This window comes from Rattus norvegicus, chromosome 7 (genome assembly GCF_021556685.1).
Source record: "Rattus norvegicus strain SHRSP/BbbUtx chromosome 7, alternate assembly SHRSP_T2T, whole genome shotgun sequence".
Taxonomy (NCBI): domain Eukaryota; kingdom Metazoa; phylum Chordata; class Mammalia; order Rodentia; family Muridae; genus Rattus; species Rattus norvegicus.
The window spans coordinates 32,589,247-32,609,319 of NC_141540.1; the positions used below are offsets into that span (position 1 = coordinate 32,589,247).

Here is a 20,073-nt window from a genome sequence, read left to right on the forward strand (position 1 = left end):
TAGTGTTGAATACTGACACTTGGTTTTTTTCCCCCTTTACACCTTTTTTGCCATTTTTTCCAAATTACCAATTTCCTATCAAATTGTCTTCCTTTTTGTACTTAAGGTTCATTTTTTCCCCCATGGAAACAAATTTTTTACTTGGACTGTTTAAGGTACAAATTATCCTTAAAGATTAATGTCCCACTGAATTAGTACAACAGAATCCCACAACTACTGCTTTAAGTTGTAGATAGTATACTAAAGTATGTCTATAACTAGCATACCTCTTTTGAACAATGGTTAGTACATACAAATATTTCAGGATATCACTTGACTCAATTATAGTATTATCATTAAATACTTAGTTATTAAGAGCTCACTTTTCAAGTTTTATCAATCAAATGTCACTGCCAAGATGGCTAGAAGTTCTTTTAAGTTCTGAATATTTGTGTGATACTTTGGCAATCAAAACCCCAAGTCTGATAGATGTTTTGCAGACATAGTGTTATTTAGACTTATTGGGGTACAATTTCTTATTGCCCTTAGTATTTAAATGTATTTTTTGTTCTTGTTTCTAATGCATATATTACATTGATAATATCTGTGATAAAATAAGTCAATGACAAGGGTTTCATTACTGATGTAGACATAATGGAAGCTACAGATTTATGTTTTATATTTAAACATAACCTTATAGATAGTATACTAGCCTCCTGCATAGGGGGATATCCTTCATACATTGGCTCCCCTAACTGCTTCTCCTCTTTTCCTTGGGCTATTAGTCAATATGCTTGTGAACCTGTTCAGGTGCTTGTTGATATGAAGTCTTGAAGATACTTAGATGAAGGTGTCTTGAAATTTGCAGGCACAAAGAACTAAAGTATATCATCATATCAAATGAAGTAATGACCTTTGGAAGCAAAACAGAAAATATAAAATGGGTTATGATTCATCTCAAATGTCCTTAAAATTCCTAACTAAAAATATTGTATTTTAGTGTGCATACTTTTCAGGTTCTTTTTGTTTGTTTGTTTGTTTGTTTGTTTGTTTGTTTGTTTGTTTAAAATAGGGTCTGGGATATATAGTTCTGGTTGACCTTTTGACTATGTAGCCCAGGCTGGTCTTTAACTAATGCCACTTCTCTTACCACAGCTTCACAAGTGCTGGAATTACAAGTATGTGCCACAATGTACAGATATTCTAGATATTTATAGAGATTGAAGTATAGAGGTAAAAATACTACAGTACAAATGCCCAAAAGTAGAAGGACCTAAGTATTCTGACTCCACATTCTACCAGCTTTCTGTGGCAATGGAGCCACAAATTTTCTATCAGAAGGGGCTGTTCACATATTTTTATTCCTTTGACATTTATTTATTTTTTTAAGATTTATTTATTTAAGTACACTGTAGCTGTTCTTCAGATACATCAGAAGAGGGCATCAGATCTCATTACAGAAGGTTGTAAGCCACCATGAGGTTGCTGGGATTTGAACTCAGGACCTCTGGAAGAGCAGTCAATGCTCTTAACCACTAAGCTATCTCTCCAGCCCTCCTTTGATATTTAAAAACTTAAAAGGCTTAGGAAAGAGGCTGTAGTTGAGGGAAGCATACATAAAATTTTATGGGTAATGTATGAGATTAGAGTGAAATACCCTAAGAAAATAAAACCCAGAAAAAGCTATTGATTGATGTTGGTTATAGATGCCTCAGTAGAAAGAGAAGCTCACCAAGATGAAAGCATTCACTTCCTGAAGGAGCAGAAGTAAGCTCCCACATGCAAGAGTATATGGCAGTACTGAGTATTGCATTCATGGATTATTTTTCAGAAGGACGTGAGTTAGGAGGGGTGTTTGTTAGATGGGTGAGGATGGACCTGGGTAGAGTTAGGAGGAGTATTGATGAATATAATCAAAATGCATCATATGGGTATATGAAATTCTCAGAAAATTTCTTTTTTAAAAATCCTTACATCAAGTTATCTTGAATAATTACCCATTTAGATTGTTTTCCACAAATTTGATGTTTAATTTAGGTTGGTTTGGAGCCATAAAAATAGATAGCAAACTAAAAGAAATTAGTTATCAAACACTTTTCAGAATATTGCCTAAAAACATTCACTACTCACTACAAAGAATTAAAAAATGAATACCACAAGTGGGAATAACAGAAGAGTAAATGGAATATCAATTAATTGACCGTTAATTTACTCCAGGAAGTTTAATCTGTAACCTATTGAAGGGTCATTAAATCCCAGTGTTTATGCACAGAACAGAGAACAGATTTTTAAAATTCCTAAGTCTAGCAACAGGATAGTTAATGTAATTTAGCAAAAGATTTGTTGCAGACTGTATTCATCCACATATATTACTAGCAATTTGATAAAAGCTAGTGAGGGAAATATATGAGAATAGATAGGGAAAATATAGTAAAATCTTATCCACCATAAAACTTAGTATCAACCATAAAGATAGATCTTAATACTATAAAAATTTATATATATATATAAAGTAAAAGTGAGAAAGTACTTACCATTGCTATCCATAGAACAACATATTCATCTATAAAATTATTAAAGTATTGGTCTAAAAATAAAAGACCTGGCCCAATAAAAACAGTGTCTTGAAGATATAGTTCACTTTTTGTCATGTGAGCTATCTATAAAAAAGCAAATAAAATAATGTCACTATTAAGTTTTAAATATTTTTGCTCTAATTTTTAGGACACAAAACATTAGTTCACTACTAAGACAATTCCATTTCATTTCACATTTGATAGAGGAATACTTAATACAAACCTTATTTATGAAAGGATAGCTTATTACAACTTCTCCTCTTCAAGCACCTTGATACCAGGAGGTTACAAGTGACTATTGTTGAAAAGGCATGGAGCACACTGTAACTCACAGTGTTACCCGGGGCACACAACTATTTGTTATGCTACTGACACCATAAAGGAAAACCAACATCTTACAAGAAATTGTTCCCAAATTTGTGCTTGAAGATTAGGATATAAATCTTGAATCTTTTATAAAAGAATTTCTTACCACCAATTTTTGTGCAACTTTAGCAAAGACACATCCAAACATTAATGTATAAAGGCAAGGGTGTTTTTCAAACACATTTGTTGCAGATTTTTTATAGATCATTATTGCCAATATAATAATTAATCCTATGTGGAGTCCAGGTGACAAGACACTGGTGCCCTGAGAGATAAAAGGAAAACAATTACCATTTGTCATCAAATTATAAAGTATGACTGATAATAAATGTGTAAGGCCTGTGAATAATGATATATAATGACATACTATAATGTTTCTCTCTCTCTTTCTCTCTCTCTCTCTCTCTCTCTCTCTCTCTCTCTCACACACACACACACACACACACACACACACACACACACACACAAAAACATGTTGAAAAATCCTAGTAAATTACCAGAATGTGTTTTCACTTTCATTTCTTAGGCATTTTAATTTTATTTTTAGTAAGGAAAAGACCACAAATTTGTGGAATATATTCTTTGTGAAGTAGAGGAAGCAATCAAATCTAGGGACAGACCATAATTACACAAGGCCATGGTCATGATCATGGGAGCTTGGAAGAGAGCCAGGACAGCGATGGGCCAGACCCAAGGGATTAATCACTAACGCAACCTGTCAAATAGACTTCTTTCTAGCAAGGTGTAAATGAGTCAGAAGGTTAAGAATTCTTAAACTGTTTTAAGCCTTAGCATCTGGAAGTAGCTCCAAGGTATATGCACCCTTTTGTGGTACAGTCAAGCCCAGTATTGGATAGAGGGGTGCCACTTCTGCATGCCAAGCAGCTACTTGAAAGTTGCTGTAACACAGTATTGAAGATCCAGATTACAAGACTCTTTAAGACAATTTAGGTATTTTATATTCTCTAAACTGTTATTTTTACACAGAGCTGCAGATATACTGAATGTTAACTATATAAAATATATTTTTTTCTCAAGTGTTCTTTGTGCAATAGTAGTTTCTGGTCTAGTGAGTCATAGGGTCTTGGGAATCTATGATTATTTCTGGGTATGAAGCACCAACCCCAGCAATGAGACATTGGGTAGCCGCAGGAAGTAAGGTCTCTCAGCCAACAAGAATCAAAAGGGACCGTTTCTGCAGAATTATCCACTGACCAGTGACCCTTTGCTTTCTACGTCCTGAGAGAGGAGAGGCTATTCTCAGGCTATAGATAGCAAGATTTATACAATCCTAGAAAGTTTAGCAGTACCTGCTCTCTAGGAGAGTAGGGAGGAGAAAGAATATTGCAAACATTTTTTAAGACAGGGTCTCATGTAGCCCAAATTGGCCTCAAACTCACTGTCACTGATCCTTGATCCTGCCACCACCTATCAGATGCTAGTATTATAAGCATGTGCCACTAAGCCTGGCTTTGAACATCTATTTTGTACAAAGAACTAGAGAGTAAAGAATATAACTAGTATATGTCCTAATTCAAACTTGCTTAGAATCCTTGGTTTATACAGAAAACGATATGGCACAGCAGATACTGATTCAAATTTTATATATACAACTCTAACAACAAACTAAATTGACAATTATATTTTTATATCAACTTTTACTAAGTCAAAGGCCATGAATAATTAAGACTGTCATTGAATGTTTGTAAAAGTGTTAAAATAAAACTTATCCTGTTGGTTATAAAATGCGAGAATCATTGACTAGAAAGGGCTCAATTTAACCCTGGTTTCTTTCTACATATAAATTTATATATTCCAGGTCATTAAACTTTCTTCAGTGTAAATCAACTCTTATCCTAAACAAAATGTTGAAATCTCTTTAGCATTACTGACTCCATAACAACCAATGTGTTCATTAAAACAACCTAATTCTTTTAAGTTTATTATGTTTTAAGCTAGAATTAACTATAAATTATAGCCAGGACTATACAAAGAGACCCTGCCTCAAAAAATGTTTAAAACTTTATTCTAAGTAATAATATCAGGTAATAGTACTTTCTGTGTTTTATATATTATGCTCTTCTCTTTAATTCAATTTTAAAACTCTGCACCAATACCAGTGTTTGGAGGTCAGCATGGGAATGTGAGGCAAGCCTGAGCTATCTAATGAGAGACTAACTTGTTTTCTAGTTGAAAACCCACTGTTTTCAGCTCGAAATTACTTCCTAGTTTGAGTTTCACTTAATTCATATTTCAAACATTTAATAATTTTTTCTTGGTAAAATATTCCCTATGTGGATATTGAATCTTACTAAATATGATTTTATTTATTAGAGCTTATCATGTTCCTGTAGTTGCTCTATTTTATTACCCATGGTCAAGCAATATTTATTCTCAAGTAGCTAAAGCACAGTAGTATACGAAGGTCGGCAGAGAAAACTCCTCAGAAACAGTTTTTACAAGTACATGAAAACCTCTATATCTAAATGAATTTTATCATTTGATTTTTTATAATTTTCTTTTGAATTATAAATGGTACCTTAAAATGTTGAAACTTTATTAATTATGGAAGACTTTTAAAACTGGCTTGAGAGAGCCAGTTACAAGTTATTTGAGAAATTGAGAATTCTTGTAACTAAAAATACTGTATCTTCTGTTTATTACTTTTAGTAATTAAATCTTGTTCTAGCTGGGTATGCTAAGTTTGCCTGGTCTACACAGCAAGCTTCAGGGCTCCCCAAAACAAGCAAGCAAACAAAGAAACAACAACAACAAACAAAACAAAACAAAAGCTAAAATTAAACCTTGTTTTAAATCAATAAGCCCTTAAAGGATGGACATTTTGAATCACAGAACTAAAGAAATTGGAGATTACTATAGTTTAAAGTCATTCTTAAAAGCCATTGTAACAGTTTTGCAAAAACTAACATCATTTGAATAAGTACTACTCTCTTATGGCCAACTCTCTTGAAAATAAGAGACATTAAAAATGTAGCTATCAAAAGTGTCAAAAATTGTCTCCTTTTGACTTAAAATATGACTAAATCCTCAAATTATGACAGCATAAGCAAACTAGAAAGAACACAAAGACAGGCGCATGTGCTCCAGAAATGAGGTATAAATTTAATTCCAAATCATCAGACTAGTTTCTTGAGGTATATTTCAGTAAAATCTCAATGAAATTTATAAGTCATAAATTATCCCATCTGTGAAACCTTTGACCTTTGGAATCAATCCAAAATTAATGCTCCATTCTCCTTGCTGCTGCTTTGGTCCAGGCCAAAATGAAAGCAAAGAGATGGCACTGGTAATGCTTACATCATAAAACACTAAAAGAAGATTGTATTAAGTCTAAACTGTTTTTAGAATGCTTCTGTGTTGTGTGTCTAAAACAAACTCTTCAAGAAAACTGCTTTCTTTCTCCACTCGTGAGTATAGGGTATTTGATTATTATGTATTACTATGGAAAGGTGGTAAGAGTAATGTCTTACCGCAATAGTAGATCCATTCTTGCCAACACCACCATGGAGGATCACATGGAAATAGTTTGAACAGGAAAATATTAATCCACCTACAACTCCAAGAACCGGAAGGATCTTCAGTTTTATTTCTAGAATAGGTATCTTTGGGGATAGAAGAAACACGCAAACCATTAATAGAGCAGAATTTCCCTTCCTGTTAAATAGAAAGAAACATGAGAAGATTGTGTACAACAGGCTGCCCTTTCCACAAACCAAACCTGAGCTGCTGCAACGCGACAGGAACTTTTCTGAGACTGCTTTACTAACTGAAAACTGAACCCACCAAATCAGCTCAGTTTGTCTATAAGATTATAATCAAATAGTTAAATTCACAAGCCTTGATCTGACTTAAACACGAGAAAGCATAGTTCACTAGAACTTAGCAGCTTCTAAAAGGCAACATCACAGGAAAGGCAGACACCATGGTCGGCACTGTTCATGTGATGAAGACCACGTGTGTGCATGCAAAAAGACTGTGTAGTTAAGACCCAGGATTAAAGCTCTAGCGACATATTTACCTGTTGGTCAACTGTTGTTCAAGACAACTTCCAAAGGCAGCAAAGGATTTAAAAACAGTAACAGTGAATTGCTGAATGCTGTAGGCTATGACACTTTAATAGACTTTGAGACATGGTGCCCAAACTTATGGAAACTAGAGGATACACTAAATATAGAAAACCATAAGTATCATAGAGTGAGATTGTTTTCCATATGTTTAAGATTCAAGTGCAAACTGAAGACGAGTGCACCTGACTTCTTGGTCCACGTTCAGCAGCCAGTGGATTCAGGCCAGTGGGAGAATATCCTTGATTCTACTGTTCATATGGGCCGGAGTAGGAATGCCCTGGGGAACGTAGGCCTACTTGGGAGTATGCTAAAAGCCTGTTTCTGACCTTACAGGTAAGAAGAGTGACAGAGAACTGAAATAGGTAAGTGCCACAGGGAAATTTTTTATTATTTTGAAGTAAGGTTTGATTTTTAAAAATGTGTGTGTGTGTATGTGTTTGATACATATGCATTGAGGCAGAGGATATTTAGGGATACATTTCAAATATATTTTACTAATTCTATTGAAATATTTGTAATTTCAGTGCATTTTTCTCTTTTGTATTAGGAAAATAGGGAGATTTTCTTCTATGCAATAAAACATTCATTACAGAAGTAAATGTCATAAAGATAGCATATAGAATATTAATATTATTAAGTGAAAGAAAAAGTTTACAAAGGAGTGAATGTTAACTATAACTCCAAGGATTTCTACAGTCAGGCAACAATCTACTATCTTCCTGTGTACATAAAAGCATTTATATACAAATTGCATATTTAGATTTACCGTATAGTCCCACATCATTGCTCCTCCGAATGTAGATAACAGAAAGACAATCACTAAAGCTACCTGGATCTCAGTTACATCCACCCTACAGAGGAAGAACAGAGAGCAGTGAGTGTACACAAAGCTCTTGAACATCAAGGTATCAAGGTGAGTTACCACATATTCTACAGTTAAGGTGCAAATAAACCACGCAGACCTGGTTGGCTTTTAACCTTTACAGTTTTATACCCCTCACCAAATTCTGTATCAGCTGACTATGCTGGGTAGACAAGAACAGCATTTGCTCTCACACAGGTAAAGATCAGTATAGGCAGAGAAAAATTACTGAAACTACAGAAACAAGACATTTCTTTTGAGGTTTTTTTTTTTTTTTTTTTTTTTTTTTAATTCACTCATATACCCCTCCCCCCTCCTCTCTTTCCAGTCCCACCCTTACAAGTCTCTCTACCCACCGCCCCCTCCCGTTCTCCTCAGTGTAGTACCTGCTGTACCTGTTTTTTTGTGGGTTGTAGGAATGTGAACTCAGGCCCCATGACTGCAGCAAGCACTTTACTCACTGAGCCATTCCCCCAGTCCGAAAGCAAATAATTATTATTCTTCCTCCTCCTCTTCTTATTACTATTATTATTATTCCTCTTCTTCTTGGTGATCAGTATTCACTTTTTTATTACATTTTTAATACACTTAGTGTGTGTGTGTACACTTGCATATGTGTGCCACAGAGATCAGAAAACAACCTGAGCAAGTTGGTTCTATCTGCCATGTATGCCCCAGGACTCAAACACCCACTGGGCCATTGTTTCTGTCCTAAGCATGTATGTGAACCACAGTATCCAGCATTTACGTCGTCACTGATGAGCAGAAGGAAGACCTAGCATGTTAGATGGGCGATACATTATTTGGAGGTGGTTTTTGGCTTGGATTTTTTCTTTGGGTGGGGGCAGGAATTAAAGTGATTTCCCAATGCCTGTATTGGAGGAATTAAAGTGATTTCCCAATGCCTGTATTGGAACAATGGCCTATCCTAGAGAAGCTGCTGCCTCAGAGTCGACACTCCTTCCTACGATGCTGCTTCGGACTCGATATCTAAGTTGCCGTATTTTCAGTAATAGTCATAGAACTATATACGTGACCTATGGACAACTGCCGTGGGTTTTAACTAGTGACTAGAAGCAGCTAGAAAAGTGGGCAGATATCAAGAAACGACCTTTCTTTAGATGACAGTAAAGAACACACATGAGACATGAGCTTCACCGTAAGTCTTTAGTTAAAGTTACGTTAACCTCTGCACTACATCCATGTCACCTGAGGGTACATTAGGTACAGGTATGTGCATATATAAATACATACAAGCCTCAACAGACAGCATAGCATCTGTTTGTGGGCTAACAAAGATGTCTAAGGAGGAGGCACCCAAGGCATATGTACTAAGCAGTGTGTAGCTCTAGCGTCTATAGGGTGTTCTCATGTTAGTTCTCCTGTCCCCATAGCTGAGCCTTTGGATCATCTGTTGTTGGTGACCATTGTCAAGGGGGGCTCTCTCTTTTAGGGTACATGATAATCTGACCAAAAGAAAATCACCTTTAGACAGGCGTGGTGGCACATGCCTTTAATCCCAGTATTGAGCAGAGGTGACTGGATCTCTAGGAGTGTGAGGCCAGCCTTGTCTACATAGTGAATTCCAGGTCAGTCGGGCTACATAGATAACCCTATCTAAAGTTTTCTTTGGCTGTTTTATTTAAAATTCTTCTTCTTCAACAACAACAACAAAAATCCTTAGATTCAATATCACATTTTATGAGCCCAATACTATTTATACTGTATATCCTCTTTTTTTTTTCTGGTACAATAAATAAAATAAAATAAAAATTATTTTATTTTTTCCTATCCTAACTATCCTTATTTGAACTAGTATAGTTAAGTCTGAGAAGACTGGAAGAAAATGCTATTGTCAAATAGTGTAGCTATGACATGTGGGAGACCAAAAGAGTGGTAGCTATGGCACTCATGGCTATTCTGATAAATTATAAGAATTTTAATTATCGAACACAGCTTTGTCTTTGTAATATGAGCAGATGCCATTATAGGTTATAAAAAATGGATTTGGTTGCATGGTAAAATGTAGAATTTAAGAAGCACGCTTACCTTCCAAATCGCAACACTCCTGAGACGTAAGTCTGCCAATGAGCACAATAAAACATGAACATCCCAACGAAAGAGCAGAAAAACAACCAGTCAGGATGTGTTCCTAGACGAACAGCAATTGAAGCACCGATAGCCATAAATACTGAAAAACCAATTTTAGATACAATTAAGAAATAAAACCCAAGTATTGAATTAATTTGTTTAGAAATATGGTTTTAAGGAACATAATCCTGGCTTTAAAATACAATACATTTTTTAAAAATGGTAGATTCTTTTTATAATGCAAAATTCAACTTTTGTTTGTTTGTTTATACAGATTTACATATGGGGGACAGATGACTGCTTAAGAAAAAGACAGTAGTTCAAGACTAGCATGGACAACTTAGTGAGATCCTGCGTCAAAACAAAAAGTCAAAGGACCTGGTAGACCTCAGTGGTAGACCAGTTGTCTAGCAGGCAGGAAGCTCCAGTTTCAACTGAGTCTCAAAACAACAATAAAATGCACTTACCCATAGGGTGGGTCAGGCTGCTTGAGTGAGGAAGGTGTGTTTCTGAGATCTTGGATAATTCATTCTACAGACAGACTTTTGTGGAGGGGACAATTGTTCCTGAGTTAAGGAGCTCAAGGAGGGGAGTTATGCTTAAGCAAAGGGTAATGAGGGGTCGTCTTGGTCCTAACCAGGTATAGTGTGTGTAGCTCTGTGGTTGTAGCAGCCACTCGGAGGATACCCTGCAGTTGCCGTTCCGGTTGACACTGCGCTATTGCCCTGTATACTAAGAAGGGGGAGAATTTTAGCAGTCTAACCCAAGGGGAGTAGAGGCACTGCATGCTTACAGGACCGAGCTGGAAAGCTTGCAAGATCATTTTAACACAAAAGGAATTTTTGAACATACGTTTAAAACATGCTGGGCAAAACTGCTCCCAAATGTCTATCTCTGCAAAGCACTGACAACTCAACTAGCTCAGATTCCTAAGGTGTCTATGCTGTCGTTGAAAAGTCAGAGAAGGAAAAGCAAAACTTCATTAATTTACCTGTGGAAAGAGAGTCACAACCATGATCAAACAGTTCCCCTAAAGGAGAGCAGGAATTTGTCCTTCTGGCTTGTTTTCCGTCAATGGCATCCAGTGACTGGTAGATAAAGAGTCCCAGGGCACATAAAAGGTATGTCCAGTATGGTGCCTACAAAGAAATACGGTCGTCAAGAACAGCTTCTATATGAAAGCATGTTAAGTGTAGGCCAGCTTCAGACTCTGCTCTAGATCCCAAGGCCCTGGCTCCTCTATAGTCCTGTACTTACAAACAGTACTGTACACTTTTCAGGAAGTCTTTGCCATAAGACCTTTAAGGCAAACAGCAGACCTGTCTGCTCATGACTGAGATTGGAGACTGGATTTACCTCCTACCCACGACAAGCAACCTGAGATCTGAGAGAAGGAAACAGAGGCGAACCCCTTGGCTACTCAGGCTGACTGTCCTTTCCAGGTCACAGCACAGGAATGGGGACATAAACAAAATCCATAACCTATATTGAGAAGGGCAGAGTTGAGAAAATGGAGGAAGCTAGAATCTATAGAGCAGAGAGACCAGGAGGCAGCTGTGCTGAGGGGAGTTCGGGCTGTAAAAGGCTACTCCCAAGTCTCTGGCTAAGAACTGACCCGTGTCTGAACAAGACAAGACTATTAACCAAGGCCAGGGAAAGAAGTCCCAGGAAGTGAAGGTTAAACACTTCTCAGGTCTCATACAGAGCTGGGGAGAAGTCATGTTCCTATCAGGCTCGGCAGAAAGACCTTGTGATGTGTGGGACACAGAATAGCTCTTAGAAGTGTACTACCCTGGAGCCATCAAAATTAGCCCTAGACCAGGGACTTTCTCTAATAAAACCTAAAAGGCAGTCTTTAAAACAGCAATTCCCAACCTGTAGTTACAACCCCCTAGGGAGTTGAATGACCCTTTCACAGGGTCAACTAGGATTCTCAGAAAAAACATATTGACATTATGAATCATAACAGTAGCAAAATTACAGTTATGGAGTAGCAAGAAAAATAACTTTATGGCTGGGGGTCACCAGAACATGAGGAACTATATTAAAGGGTTACAGCAATAGGAAGGTTGAGGACCACTGGTTTAGAGGATCTAATTAATTCTCCATAACTTAACTACAACCAACACAGAACACATCTGATGGGGAAAAAATTTTTCAAAAAATACAAATCTACAAGATTTGGCACCCAATCAAAAATTAGCAGTCACACAAAGCAGCAGAATGGAACACGGAGGAGTAAGCTCAACCAGAACAATGATATTCAAGAATGTAAGAAACAGGGGCTGGAGAGATGGCTCAGCGGTAGAGCGCTTGCCGAGCAAGCGCAAGGCCCTGGGTTCGGTCCCCAGCTCCGGAAAAAAAAAAAAAAGAATAAGAAATAATAGGAACAGCAAATTATATATTAAGAAGGTGGTTACAAATACACTCCATATTTTTAAGAAGATAGAGAAAATTTACAAAAGGGAAAATGGAAGAAAAGGCTTAAAAGAGAAAATCTGGAAGTGAAAAGTGTAGAATCTGCTCTGTAAAACACCTTGGGTGTGATGATTTTACATTGGACACTATGCAAGGAAAGAGGAGTGAACTGGCAGGCAGACTAGATGAAAACTGTCCAAAACACTGCCCAGGCAAGAGACGAAAAGTACCCATACTTGGCACGGAATTGCCCCTGGGGGAACAGAAAAGTACACTCATGTATGTGCTTCAGAGAGATTAGGGATAGGTTAAAAATGACAGAAAACAATGAAATATGAAACTTATAAACCTACATATATAAGGAGCTCAACAAATCCAAGAAGAATAGTTCTCAAACCAACCAAGGCAACACTCAAGATGCTAATACTGGAGGGTCGTGAGTTCAAGGTTCATAGCCTAGGCGATATTGCAAGATTCTATTTCATTACAAGCATGCACACTGCCATACCTCACTAAGGCTAATAATAATGATGATGATGATGATAATAGGAAGAAGAGGAGGAGGAACGATAACACTGTTACAATCACTTTAAAAGCCAAAGAAAAAAGACACATTCCACACATCCCATACAGTGCACATACACGAGAGAGGAAGAGACCTGTGATTATGGTATGCTCGGCAGTTTTCACATAAATGCACAGCAGGGGTTATGTTGGCCAGTGGTTTCGGAGATTTTGGTCCACAGTTGCTTGGGGGTGGGGGTGAGGGGAGCACTGCCAGCAGAAAGCTGGTGGTAGACCAAAACAGTCAACCTCTTATCCAACAGGAGGTGCATAAGGAGGAAGTGTTCAGGGACACACCTATTAGCTTCCTTCCAATTAGGCTCACTTTGCAACCCTCCCCTCAGGAATAGGTCATCAATGGGTTAATGCTTTATGAAGTGAGACCTCTCACCAGCTGGCAACCAAGTTTGCTTGAGCCATCAGGGGAAATTTCAAATTCAAGTCACATGCAGCCAGCCTAGAACTGTACACTCAGAAGAAGAAAAAAAAAAAAAGCAAAACTGTTAAAGAACTAGGATTTTAAAGTTCCATATGTGTTTGATTTCTTGGCTCTGCTACGTAATGACCATGTGACCTTGGCTGGGCAAGTCAGTCATTTAATCTCTGATTTTTTTGTTTTTGAGACAAGGTCTCACTGTGTATCCAGACTAAGTTTGAACTCCTAGTGACCATCCTGCCTCTGCCTTCCAAGTGGCTAGGCCTCAGGGCGTGGAACCCTAAGATAAGCTTGTTTTACCAAGGTGCTGGATTGCCTCACCTGTGACAGGTGAGTAACAACGGCTTTATCTGATAAGAAAACTGTTATCATTCTTTATACATACCCTGGCACATAGGAAAAGCCTAATAAACTTAGCTACTATCATTGTTTGCCTGGTTTGTTTTGTTTTGTTTTTTGTGGCAAATACATTTTAAATATCAACCTGTGCATGGTTTATGTTGATTCTACAAATAGCCAAGTCAACCGAAACACCTACTCTTCCATCATTCTACTAGTAAACAGAACTTTGGATAAACTACACTTAAAAATCGTAATTTGTTACTATTAGACGCCCCACACCAGTGATCACATTGCTGATTATCTCGCTTTTATATTTTTGAAGGGTTGTTTTGAAGACTGGGGGTCTCTCCATTCCTGACTGGTGCGGGTACTCACAGGCTAACCTTGAATGCTGTGCTGAGAACTATTTATTTAAGGGGATTCTAAGTCACTTTTACTTGAAAGAAAAGCAGTGAACAACCGACCGATTAGCCTTAAAGAGCAGCACGGCAAGGGATGGGAGGGAACAGTGAGCTGTCACTCACACTGGGAGACAGCAGGGGCAGGGGAACAACTGAGAAACCATCCAAATGCATAAAAATGAGAAACAAAAACCCTCCTGAATTTAAAAAGATCTTGGGAGGTTTTACAAAGAACAGTTCTGTTCATCAGGCCCCTCTCACCCATGCTGCATGTTAAGACGTCCAAAAGGACTGGCAATGCCATATTTCTTGTTGCTCTCTGTTTTCTTTAACCATTTACTCTCCCCACACCCGTGACAGGCTCTGGCAATAAATTCTATAAAATTGGGAAATTTGACCACATCTAGTCACTAGATTATGATTCTAAAATATCTCAGTGCTCTCTGGACTTCCACCAAAATAAAACACTAATGATTTACTGGGCACACGAATGAATGAAGCCGCTGCCTGACCTTACTTCACTTGGACATTAAAGAAAAAGGGAGTTGTGGGGAGGGACGTGACAGCAGGGCAGCGGGAGAGGAGGTGGTACATTCCCTGCCAATCACACTTCCACCAGCTCTTTGGAGTTTCTGCTCTCTAATCAAAGCGCTCCAGACCAGGACTCCAAATGTCTACACACACACACACACACACACACACACACACACACACACACCACAAAATTTTCACTTTCTGGCCTGAATAGGCTGATCAATGGTGGGGCCTGTCTTCCAGCCACACAGCTACACTCCCTACCTCCACCCCCACCACAGTGATTAAGGAAGCACACATTCAATGCACGTAGCCAAATTAACATAAAGGTGGCTACCCACAGAGAACTTGGGGAAAGTCGTTTGAGTCCTCTAGGCTCTTCTGGCCACCTCCCCCAACTCCCCAACCCCAGACCCAGTCAGTCTTCTGAACAAAACAGAATGACCAGGGCTCTACCCAGAGTTTCAGCACAGCCCTATCTCAAACACCCCACTTCACTCTCCAACTCCATCCCACCCAACAAAGTCCAGTGCCTGGGTTGTTTATGGCTTAAGTTATTCCCTTCCTAAGCATTCTCCCTACATCCAGCAAAGCCCTGGGGTCCCCTCCCTCTTTCTCCACCTATGCTTCACCTAGAAATCAAAGGACACGTCATGTTGGTCCCCATACTCCACTCTAAAACACACCTTCTGCATCCGTTTGCTTGCTTGCTTTCTTTCTTTTTTTTTTTTTTTCTTTTTTCTTTTTTTTCGGAGCTGGGGACCGAACCCAGGGCCTTGTGCTTGCTAGGCAAGCGCTCTACCATGAGCTAAATCCCCAGCCCCAGTTGGTTTGCTTTCCAGTTGCAGTGTGGTTCCTGTTCATAGGATTGTTGGCATCTCAAACACAAACATTTAAGAGACTACCAACCAGTGTATCTGTGACTTTGTAACAATGCTGTCTTCACCAAGCTTTCCTTAGTTTTAAGCGACTTTGCAGCTGGCAGCAGCAAGTTAAACCAAGCGCAGCTCTAGAATCCTCTAGTTCATGAAGACTGAATTTAGTCAAGGGAAAGAGTATGTGAGTCATTCAGCTACTGCTTCTTTAAAAACACAGTCAACTGGCATCTTTTTATTTTTCATCATGTGTGCGTGTGTCTGTGTGTATGTCACGTGTCTGGATGTCTGTGAAAGCCAGGTGTCTAATCTCCTGGAGCTGGAGTTCCTGGTGGCTGTGAGCTACCGGACCTCTCCAGCCTGTCAATGGACATTTTTAAATCTGTAATTTAAATGAACAGAAACAAATAGCAAAAGGCGTTCCACCTCAAACTTTCTTTAGATCTTAAAAACCACCTATCAGATGTTCTCAATGATAATGTGACAGGCAAAACTGTAGTACTGTAACGTCTTAGTTATTAAGAACTGGGTACTGAATCAAGGTGATACTCTATTTTGTTTCTCAAAATGGTATTTTTCCTTCTTTCACCTATAAGCAATAGTTCAGTAAAAATGATTACTTAAATAAGATAAATGATAGTCTCGAAAATATGCAGTACTGTTAACATGAGAATTTGAGAGGTCTACTGCACTATTCTCATTTGCAATTTTTTTTAATTTGGAGACAATCAACTTATTTTCCATTTTATTTTATTTATTGGAAGGAGCTCGCAAAGAAACAATAATCAGCCAGTGTATACCAAAAGGTGTTTTAATATTCAATGTATCTCGGTGAAAACAAGAGAAAAGAAAACCTTTTCTTACAGAGAAAGCCAGAGGGTAGTAAGTAAATCAGCTGTTTGTTATCTGAGTTTGGTGGAGAAAGAAACCTCATAAATACCCAGACACTAGTACTTTAAGAATCCTGAAGAAAATTGCACTCAATGTGCTTGATCAGAAAACAAACAAAAAGCCAAACAAAACTTTAAGAAGACTTCTCTTGGCCACCAGCCGTACTTCACAACGAATATCAACTAGTAGCTTCGTGTACCGTTTAGTTTCTGGAAAAGCAGTAGACAGAAGACCAGACTGTTGAACTATGCGCACTTCTGTGTCTGAGGCAGGCACTTTAAATCCCATACATGGCATGCACAAAGCAGAAGTCAGCAAAGTGAGAAAAACCGAGGGTCAATGTTCACAGGCTTGGACTAGAGGAATGGACTCCTCTGTGAAATGTCAGCTAGGAAGAAAATGACTTCCCGACGGCTCAGATGCCTTGACTTAGTGAGGCATACCACCTCTCATCAATACACGGTAAAGACTATGAGAGAGGGGAGGGGGTTGTTGACGCCTGTAAGGCCTTCCATAGCTGGCAACACTGGGTCTCCCAAAATGAGGCTCTCAGAAAGCCTACTGCTGGAGAAATGAGAAGACAGAAAGAGGAACTGGGGTAGATAAGGGCTCTCCTAAGAACGAGGCCCTGGGTTGTAGAGTAACTGAATGACTGCTGTCACTAGTTGTGCGTGGTCCCAAGCAGGTTCAGAGTACAGCAGTGGATCCTCAAACAGGAGGCCCCAGAAGCCCATGCTGTAAGACAGGTCAGAGACTAAAGTACAGAGAAATAACAGACCCCAGGAGCTCAAGAAGGCAGCATTCTTTCCTAAACAGACACCCTTATCATAAACCTAAATCTATATTACAGAACATCCCACTTATCAGAATTCAAGTCATGTGGAGGGAAGTTAGACACCAAGAGATATGAGGGAGAGTGTCAGCTGCCTTTGCTAAAACTAACTGTGAGCAGAGAGAGCTCTTGGAGGTAGAGAAGTACTAATCCTGGGCATCTTTAAGTGCCTGGGGCAGGACAGATGCCGAGCAACACTTACACGTCTGCTTACGGACAAACTGCACCGATGATTTAGACCTGCAAGCACTGGACTTTCCGGACAGCAGTCTTTGCATCTTCTGAATCAAAGTGTTAGGTTACGCTGACTGCAAGACATGCTTCTGCTTTAGATTATGCAACATGACTTTCATTTGTTGGGTTTGTGACATCTGCTATACAAGAGCCACCAGGTAAATATCTAGATGAAGAAACCTGAGTGACATTCTAACTAAGCCCACCCAGGGACGGTTCGCAGTAATCGCTTCAAAGGAGAAAACCCACCCCCAGGCTTTCTTCTGGATTCTATGTGCACCAAAACCCTTGCTGTGCTACTTAGGGTGAAGAGAGTCAGGAACTTTTCTTAACTTCTCAGAGATTCAGTCTCCAAACACAAGAGAAAGAAAGAGAAGAGATCACTGTCTCCTGAGAGTTAAGCTAATTATTATACGTGACGTATCTAGGAGAGGAAGGGAGTTCTGTCAGTGCTCATTACTGCTATTCTATCACTGGCTCTTCCGGATCACGTTAGGAGACTCGTGGGTGATGGTGTTGTCTGAACAGTTAGGAACTTATTTCATGTATTTTGAAAAGAAATAGTTAACAGCACATCTAAGACGTTATACGTGTAAAGCTGAGACTGACTGCACCTATGTTTTTGAGTCTGATGGTCAGAACTGACTTAGTGAAAACAGCCAGCAACACTCTCAATTCAGGATCTCCCTTCCAATGAACGGGTAGTTTCCCAATTTGGAGGCTTCTGGGATAAGGTTTGCCCTTATGGATAAAAGTTTGCCTTCAGGGAAACGGGTTGTCTTGGAAACGTGTTGTCTTGGGAAGAGTGTCAGAAGCCTCCGTAAGGATTGCAGCTACTCTTTGCGCCCACTTTGTCTGCTCTCTCACTCCAGAGCTGTCAGCAGGTCACAGCCTGGATGTCACGTCCCTAAATTTGCTACCCCAAACAACTTGGTCCACTGCTTTTCGATTTGGCTTCACTCAAAGTTTTAGATCATTGGCCGATGTAGTCAGATGGTTTACCAACGAGTTACATGACTGGTCCTTAAAGAATCATTTCCCCCTCTGAAACCTCATGAGCCCAGCCTCTACTGTGTTTCTCTTGGCCTTACCAACCCCCACCAGAGTATCCCGACACACCGTTTACATCATTCTGGGTCTTCTCCAGCCCACTCCAAACTCTTCCCCATTCCTCCCATGAAGCACTTCAAAAGCCTGTGACTCTATGATCAAGTTCATTAAGAAATGGCTCCACCCCTTGGTGCTGATTTTCCATGGTTGTTAATTTTCTTGTTGTAGCAGAATGTATGACAAAGATTCAGAGGAGAAGGATTCATTCTGGCTCCTGTGGCAGGAAGGCACAGCAGGAGGGTATGAGAACACTGGCCACACTGTGCCTCACAGCCAGGAAGCAGAGCTACACAGGCTGGAATTCACCTGGTTCCCTCTTCTATCCATGGCCCATGAAACACCACTTGCCCAGCTAACTCCTCTGGAACATTCTCAGACACACTCCAAAGTCCCCAAAGATCCGAAATCCTGTTGACCAGTTAGATTAACCAGTCACACTAGAATAGGCAATACCCCAAGAGTCTTCTGAAATGGAAATTTAGGAAACACTAGAACTGTACCTTCTCTATTTTCTGAATTTTTATACTTAAAAAAAATTTTCTTTGCTTTAAATGGCCATAATGGCCATGGGTGAACTGATACAAATTTGGAGGGGATTCACAGAACCACCGTTAATGTCAGCTGGTGAAGTTTAATAGTATCGCCAACATCCGCAAGAAAATGGCAACCACTTTTCTGAATGTTAAGGAGGGAAAGGAGACAGGCTGTGTGTGTGTGTGTGTGTGTGTGTGTGTGTGTGTGTGTGTGTGTGTGTGTGTGTGAAGGATGTGATGCTGCTGAAGGTGGCTTTGTACCCAGTCGGGTGAAATTTTTTAAGAGAACTTGTACTATCTCCAGCAGACTGCTATCCCAGCTCAGGAAAACAGACCAATTAGAAATAACGAAATGTCCCTTTCTTGTAGCTTTTCTCACTTATACTATGTGTCTGTGAGGTGTTAAAACACTTCACTATGGCCTGGGGAGACCGCTTAGTTGGTATCAGTTGGCTGAGTTATCATGAGGTTCAGTCCTCTGCACCTACATAAAAAGACAGGTACTGGGGAAGTGGGATAGGAAACCCCTAGCATTTACTGGCCAGCCAGCTTAAGTTAATTGATCCCCAAAACCCAGCAAGAGACTAGGTCTCAGAAAACAAGATGGGGGGAGGGGCTTTTGAGAAAACTAACACTGGAGATTGACTTCTGGTCTACAAACACATGTGCATACAAATGCATGCACACACACACACACACACACACACACACACACACACACACATCACTGTTTATTGGGAGCCTATGGCAAGCAGCACACTTCCTTGTTCCCAAAGGCAATTTTCCTCCAGGGCAGGTGAATGGTCAGGAAGGAGAACATCCCTGGCCAAACAGAACAGCCCCAAGGGCTCGCTGGTTTCCCCCGGGACTTCTGGCCTCAGCTCAGTTTAGACACTGGCGCTGGGTTGAGCACACTCACTTCTATGAAATACGGCAGCTAG

The 20,073-nt window shown here is 39.4% G+C and overlaps 1 protein-coding gene across 12 annotated transcripts in view; it reads right to left on the bottom strand.

Moving 5' to 3' along the window:
• Chpt1 (choline phosphotransferase 1) overlaps positions 1–20,073 on the bottom strand; it is a 52,082-nt gene that overhangs the window by 26,881 nt on the left and 5,128 nt on the right. For 4 of the 12 annotated variants that reach the window (XR_015624183.1, XR_015624182.1, XR_015624181.1 and 1 more), the window contains exons 2-8: positions 10,954–11,101; positions 9,921–10,062; positions 7,776–7,860; positions 6,413–6,544; positions 3,028–3,186; positions 2,514–2,639; positions 693–892 (exon numbers count right to left, since the gene is read on the bottom strand). Coding sequence is in view for 8 of the 12 variants with exons in the window: in XM_087557831.1 (XP_087413957.1) it covers positions 761–892; positions 2,514–2,639; positions 3,028–3,186; positions 6,413–6,544; positions 7,776–7,860; positions 9,921–10,062; positions 10,954–11,101 (924 nt within the window). In the remaining 4 variants the exon portion in view is untranslated. The remainder of the gene's footprint in view (positions 1–692; positions 893–2,513; positions 2,640–3,027; positions 3,187–6,412; positions 6,545–7,775; positions 7,861–9,920; positions 10,063–10,953; positions 11,102–20,073) is intronic. The other 8 variants (XM_087557828.1, XM_087557826.1, XM_087557825.1 and 5 more) reach the window with 3 other exon arrangements.